At 41.1% G+C, this 7,637-nt stretch overlaps 1 protein-coding gene across 1 annotated transcript in view; it reads left to right on the top strand.

Annotated features, from left to right (window-relative positions):
• Nucleotides 1-1,464: 1,464 nt before the first annotated feature.
• Nucleotides 1,465-7,637, top strand: part of MAP1B (microtubule associated protein 1B) — a 68,022-nt gene continuing 61,849 nt past the window's right edge. Inside the window, exon 1 of the mRNA XM_081941845.1 lies at nt 1,465-1,785. Coding sequence (XP_081797971.1) covers nt 1,608-1,785 — 178 coding nt within the window. The 5' untranslated portion in view covers nt 1,465-1,607. The remainder of the gene's footprint in view (nt 1,786-7,637) is intronic.

Genomic DNA, 7,637 nt, shown 5'->3' with positions numbered 1-7,637 from the left:
GCAAGCAGATTGCAAAAAGTATTCCCTGGCAAGCATTTACATTAAAAAGTTGCATGAATCCAATAGCAGGAAGGGATATTTTTCACGAGTGTTATTCATAAGCTATTTGATTTTAGCGGCTTCGCTGTTTCTTCTTTGCTGGACTCAGTTTTATGACTGACCGGGCAGGTACCGGCTACAGTATAAAATCTGTTTGTTGCTTTTGTTGTTTGCTGTGGAAATTTTTCTACCCATCTTATTTCCATCCTACAGCCTACAACTGCCCTTAAAAAGTGGCTTTGTCAATTAGTTTGGGGGCACTGTGCTAGAATGGAATCTGCTAGAGCAGTGTTTCTCAACCGTGTCAACTTGAAGATGTCTGGACTTCAACTCCCAGAATTCCCCAGCCAGTGAATGCTGGCTGGGGAATTTTGGGAGTTGAAGTCCACATATCTTCAAGTTGACACGGTTGAGAAACATTGTCCTAGATAGTCATATTAAAGTTAATACAGTTCTGTTAATACAGTTATTTTCTGTCACTGCTTTTTTGTTATTATTTTAATGGTTTCTGCACATTCTTTATTATTATTATTATGTACACTGCCCAAAGTCACTAAGAACGATAGGCAGCTATGCAAATGTGATTAAATAAATAAATAATATTGTTGTTGGTTGCCAAGTCCTGTCCGACCCATCACGATCCCATGGACAACATTCCTCCAGGCCTTCCTGTCCTCTACCATCCTCTGGAGTCCATTTAAGCTCACGCCGCCGACTGCTTCGGTGACTCCATCCAGCCACCTCATTCTAAATAAACACACTTGCCTAATTTATCCGATCTCCTATATAATAATTTTGAAAAGCAATGGCCAACCCATTGGTTGATCTTTCGTGGCTTGTAAATGTGAAAACAACGCCTTTGCCTTGCCTTTGGCAATAGCCACGGTCAAATATGACTTTTTTTGCTTGGACTTTTCTTGGCCGCCTGTGGGCCTGTGCGTCCTCCGTGTGGCTGCACCTTCTCGGCCGGACAGACGAATCCTTCCTTTCTGGATTGTGATGTTGAGGATGAAGAATCAAGGGTGTGTGGGGGGGGGGATTCGGATGGGGGCTCGGGGAGTCGAAGCAGGCCCCATCCTCATTCCTGGCGGGGCTTTTCTGGGCATCACCTCATCCTTCCTCCTTCCGGAGGCAACGATGGGAATGATTTGCTGCAAATGACATCAGCTGCTGCCTGTGGGGGCTGTTGGCAAAGCGGCGGCGGCAGCAGCGCGTGGCTGCGCCGGGTCTCCCCCCTCCTCCCCGCCTGTTCCTCCTCAGCCGCCGCCGCCGCCGCCTCCCTCCGCCTTCTCGCCAGGTCCCAGCCCCGCACTGTCTCGGTATAAAAACCCGCCGCCTCCCCGCCCTCCCTCACTCTCCCAGCTGCCTGGAGCGCGGCGGTGCCTCTCGGCGCGCTTCTTCTTCTTTTTTCACCCCCCCCTTCCCTGCAGAGGGAGGCGCCTTTGGAATTAAACCCTTTCGTCACCTCCCCTCTTTTCTCCGCCGTCGCCTCGAGAGAGGGGCTTAGGGAAAGGCGCTGCGAAGGAGGGAGGAGGAGAGGAGGAGGAGGAGGCGACGGGCTTGCCAGGATGGCGACGGTGGTGCTGGAACCCGAGTCGGAGCCGTCTTGTAGCCTTCCCAGCGCGGTCCCCCCTTCGCCGAGCCTGTCGCACCGTTTTCTCGACAGCAAATTTTATCTGCTGGTCGTGGTGGGCGAGCTGGTCACCGAGGAGCATCTGAGAAGAGCCATAAGCAATATAGAGCGAGGTAAGGCGGAGGCGTCCCTCCCGCCCGCTTTCTCCTCTCTCCCTTCTCTCCGGCAGGATTTTCGGGAAGGGGGACTTCGGTTTTTCCCCCCTTCCCTTCTCTACCCCCCCCCCAACTCCCCCGAGCGCTGGCTTGGCCGAGGGGAAAGGAAGGGAAGAGATCGGAGGCGCCCTACAGGTTGCACAAAAGTCCTTGCTGCCACCGTCTCTTGTGGTGGAGAGAGAGAGAGAGGAGCGTTCGCTGCATTTGCCCGAGCTGTGATTCTGCCTACGACCTTGGTACCAGCCTCCCCCTCCGTCCCCATCGCAACTTCTCTTCCTTGCCTGTTTATGGTACAATTCTCGGGGACTCGTTGGGCTGATCTAGTTCAGCCCAGCGGAGATCCCAAAAAGGAAAATCTGATGCAACCACTCCCTTCTCTCTCTTCCCCCCCTCCCCCCTTTTCTCTTATGTGGATGCTTGTGCTAGGAGGGGTGAGGATTCTCTCTTTAGGACTGCAGTGCTACTGGGGGCCAGCCGTGTGAATATTTAAACCCCCATCCAACCCCGGTCCCATTTTTTAAGAGAGATTCACACTTCTTAGCATGCCTTCTGCGCAGAAGAAAGAAAGAAAGAAAGCTGCAGGGAGGCACGGAAGGGTGTGGAGGCAGCAGTTCTCTCCTGGTGAGAGGGAAAGAAATGGCACCCTTGTAATTGATGGCTTTGCTTTTTAAAATAATAACCATACTGACTTCAAACAACAACAAGGTTAAACGTTGATCCCCTCCTCGTTCTTAGGAAGACCTTGTTCTCTGGGGATATTTCAATTCATCCATATTTCCAGAGATGTAGGACAGGAAGCAGAGGGAAATGAGATCTGGGAGGGGTAATATGTCCAGGGGAATATTGTATGATTTTTACTACATAAAGTACATTTCCTGGAGATGTAATAAGGATGCCTCTACTTCTGAAACAGCAAATATGTTGGGTGTTGGGAGTATTTTGCCTTTCCGCAGACAGCTCTGCAGTTGACTTTGGCATTTTTGCTGCACCAAGGGGCACAAGGAAGGTGCAGTTGATCTTGAGTTTTACTTTTCTCTTCTGTGAGTCATTCCTCCCCTCCCTATTGTCATCATTCACACACATCGCACCCCCCACTCCGGCTCAGAGCAGAGGTCGTTCCAGTCTTTGCTTGCCAGCAACAGTGTCTCCTTTTTCTTTTTTTCCTCCCACCTCTCTATGCTGCTGCTAGAGAGTCTGCCCAGAGATACCGGCGGCGTGGTGGGCGTGGTGCAGTCCGCAGTGCGGTCCCTATGGCAGCCCATAACTGACAAAGGGCGTTTTTACAGTCAAGGAGGAAAAGAGAATTATATTTAGGATCCATTTGTGCACTGTCTGCTTTTGCTCCCTGAAAATTGAGGAGAAAGGGCTTTAAAGAGAGCTGGGGCTGCAAAATACGCCACTTCTGAACAGAAATACAGGAGGTTCTTTTGTTTCTAACTTTCAGCCATAAGTGATATGGAATTTTTTTCCCCTCAAGCTTTCTGAGCATAGTGCGGATTTTGGAGAGATATTTTTTTCAAGACAAATAACAGACAGAAATTATCATCATAGAATAAGGAACACTTTATTTGTTATATCTTACTATTGCTTGGCTACAGATTATTACAGCTTCTTTCAAAAGTCGCAGTACTGTAAATTGAGGAAAGCAATTTTGCAGTACAAGTTGAATAAAATGATACGTATTTTGAGTATCAAAGCTGGTTATATTCGTAAACTTTAGGCAAATTCTCTCTTTGATTATTCTTTCCTTAGAAGGGATTTCATCCATTGTCAGAAACCCTTGGCTACATGTAGGTGTGGTTCATAATTACTTTGGGATTTGTTCTTGATTTTGTATTCTAGTGAATTTGCACTATACATTGATTCCTGTAATCGTACCAAAAGTTGCTGGAAATGATCTTTGGTCATGTTCTTTCTAGCTACACCTAAAAAATTTAGATTAAGTTGCTGCATTTTGATTAATAATTTAATAATATTAAGGCATTTGATGACAGTTTTTGCTTCAAAAGAAAGAAACAAAATTCATATATTGATTTTTTTTTTACTGCATGGTTCAATTGTGGTAGTCTTGATACTGGATTCTGAAAACACAAAAATGATGACACATAAACATTCAGGGGATTTACCCACGTTTAAACCTTGATTAGAAAAGTCTAGATATTTCTTTGTTAAAATATACAGCAGCTTGATAGAATGTCTAGTTGGACAAGGCTTTTACAGCAAGGCCTTCTTGGTTTCATGATTCTGCACTCTTAGTTTTGGCCCTTGGACACCACCCTGGAAGATGCTCAATTAATATGAATCACTGCAGAGAAATCTGAGAGGCCATCATCTATGGATGACGTAGTAAAAGATTATCTTGAATAATGTTTTTGTTTAATATTACCAAATGAGATTTAGAGGTGAGAGCTATTTAATAACTATATAAAATAAACTACAATATTTATTTCCATATAGTCATTCCCCCCATCTCCCCAGTACTTTAAAACCTATGGAAAATCTAACAATTGTGAATCTGCCCAAATTACTGATAAAGACTTGAACTGACAGAAACGATTGACAGACCTAATTTTATTTTTTTTAGAAGGAAATAAACATTCCTTTCAGTATATTTTTATTAATCACTCATGTTAACATATAAGACCAATCTTTCTACTTTTTAGTGTAGAATTCTGTGTGATAATTGTGTCAGAAATGCTGACTCACAGAGCTCTATTGTGTAGACTGATTTAACAGTGGGTCTTTAATAGGCTTCCATATTTAATTTTAAACAAGGCTTGCTTTTTTAGAACTTATGATGTATATCTGTTTTTTTTAAAAAAATTCTTGCAGAGCCAGTATTCTAAAAATAACTGAATTTGATTACCAAATGTTTAGTAACATCTTCCTAACTTGCTGCCCTCAAACGTGGTAGCTAAGGATTATAAGATTTAATACAAAGCAATCTTTCAGAAATGTCCAGCTAAATCTTTCATTTCACTCTTCCAATATCTCAGGGGTTGCCATAAAGAAGAGGGAGTCAAACTATTCTGCAAGGCACCTGAGGGTAGAACAAGAAGCAATGGGTGGAAACTAATCAAGGAGAGAAGCAACTTAGAACTGAGGAGAAATTTCCTGACAGTTAGAACAATTAATCAGTGGAACAGCTTGCCTCCAGAAGTTGAATGCCCCAACACTGGAAGTCTTTAAGAAGATGTTGGATAGCCATCTGTCTGAAACGATATAGGGTTTCCTGCCTAGGCAGGGGGTTGGACTAGAAGACCTCCAAGGTCCCTTCCAACTCTACTATTGTATTGTATTGTATTGTATTGTATTGTAAAACAGGAACAGTAAGAATTTGTTGTTTCATGAATACATCCCTTCAGTTCTCGATCATTTTTGCATTTTCTCTGTTTTTTTAGTTATTTGTGTAACAAATACCAATATACACTTTTGTATCTTAATTTACCAGAATGAATGTACATATAACATACAGACTGAAAACATTTGAGTTCTGTCATATTTGTGTGAATGATCCTGAATACATTAGCCATATGTTTCTCATTCTGAAACATTTTTGTTAACTAGATCCCATAAAATATGAACACTTACATACTCTTTGTATACCTGGAAATGATACAAAATGTATTAAGAAATAAAGATAAGATACAAAACAGAGAGCAAACCTGAATATTCTAAAATAATAACTGTAGTAGGTCAGAATAATTTTCTATATGCCATAAAGAAAAACTATTAATCAGACGTCCTCCAAATCATTTTCAAACTCCCTGTACAATTTAGATCAGCCTGGCTTTATACTAGAGGATTTGAAGTCAAACAAGAGAAAAAAGGTTTAAAGATATGATACATGGATCAGGTATAAGAAATTCTTGGTCAATTTTCCAGAAAAACTCATGCGACCTAGAGATTCATGCTGTAGGTGTGAGATTAACCTTTGCTATTTAGATAAGAACTATCAACTCCAGTAAAAAAGCCATTCGTTGTCCATTAGTGGATGAGAAGATCTTCCAATAAAAAGTATTGCATGTCACAAGAGACCATAAATTCTGACATTATATAGAGTGACGTCCTACATTCCTAATCAAGGCAGAAGTTGCTTTCTGTCAAGTCAGACCTTTTGTGGAAATTTGGCAGAGATTTACTAATGATGTCATAGTTGAAGTGGAGAAAACTGAAATAGGAATCACTCTTCTTTGGACTTTTTTTTGGCCATTATTAAATTTCAAGAGTTCAATTAAAAGCAGGATAAAAGCAAACTCTGATTGATTTAATATAATAATATGGATTCCCTTTTGGAAATTTTCAAAAAAGCACACTTCCAAAATTGTATACTCAGTAGATTAAAATATAATTTAATTTGACTGACTTAAAATAATTTTTTTTGAAAGGTATCCTAGCCTGATGTATTTTAAATACATGCAGGAACTGGGTATGTCTAGCTTAAGAGAAAGAAGGACTAGGGGAGACATGATAGCAGTGTTCCAATATCTCAGGGGTTGCCACAAAGAAGAGGGAGTCAAACTTCTCCAAGGCATCCGAGGGTAGAACAAGAAGCAATGGGTGGAAACTAATCAAGGAGAGAAGCAACTTAGAACTGAGGAGAAATTTCCTGACAGTGAGAACAATTAATCAGTGGAACAGCTTGCCTCCAGAAGTTGTGAATGCCCCAACACTGGAAGTCTTTAAGAAGATGTTGGATAGCCATCTGTCTGAAACGGTATAGGGTTTCCTGCCTAGGCAGGGGGTTGGACTAGAAGGCCTCCAAGGTCCCTTCCAACTCTACTATTGTATTATTGTATTATAAATAATTCTGGAAGCAATTCGAATGAAATAATTTGGAGGAAGCATGAATATGATTTAATTATTTTATTATACATTTATTTATAAAATATTTTCATTTTTGTTGAAATACAACAAAAACAAGTCAACAACTCAGCAGATATGCTACTGAAGTACTGAAGACTGTTGATGTGTTAATTATAGCACATCCTTATGACTTTGCTAGGTTGGGAATTTGAATGCTCTGTAATTCATACAGTAATCTCACCTTAAACAGTTGTAGCTCAATCCAGTGTCATAGAACTCGTCTTTTGCTCATGTGACAGGACTTTCTGTTCTCACCTCTGAACTTTTCCAGCCTCCAAATTGCTTCTTCGGGTGATGATCCCCAGTGATTGAAGCAGATATAACAGGACAGACTAAACATTGTTCTACCAGTAGACAAGCTTATACTTGGGTTTATTTATATCCACTCATTACATTGCTCACTTTATTTGGAAATTGTCTTACAGGATCATTGTTGAAATAGAGCCTGACAATAAATCTGTCAATAAATCTGTTTGTCACAGTTTTTCCAAACTTCACTTAACATTTAATTCAGATGATGAACTCTACACCCTGATTAAGTAATTATATGTATGTATGTGTATGTGTATGTATATTTATATGTATATGTGTGTGTGTGTGTGTGTGTATGTGTGTGTGTGTGTGTGTATATATATATATATATATATATATATATATATATATATATATATATATATATATATATATATATATATATATGTTGTATTTGTACTGATAAATAAATAAAGGGAGACTAGTATAGATCTATTTCGAGCTAATTAGCTCTCATCAGCTAGCCATACCCTTATTGGGATTTGAACCTGGGCTGTATTATATCTTAGGCAGGAGTCTTAGCCACTAAGCCACAGGCTCGCCTCCTTATCAGTTGAGGGCTGATTGAGGGCTAAGCAGTTGAGGGCTAAGCAGGCTCGCCTCCTTATCAGTTGTAACACAAATACATACAT

The sequence above is a fragment of the Natrix helvetica genome (genome assembly GCF_964273705.1).
Source record: "Natrix helvetica genome assembly, chromosome: 2".
Taxonomy (NCBI): Eukaryota; Metazoa; Chordata; class Lepidosauria; order Squamata; family Natricidae; genus Natrix; species Natrix helvetica.
The sequence above is the reverse complement of the archived record's forward strand: the minus strand, read 5'-3'. Positions and strand labels throughout refer to the sequence as shown.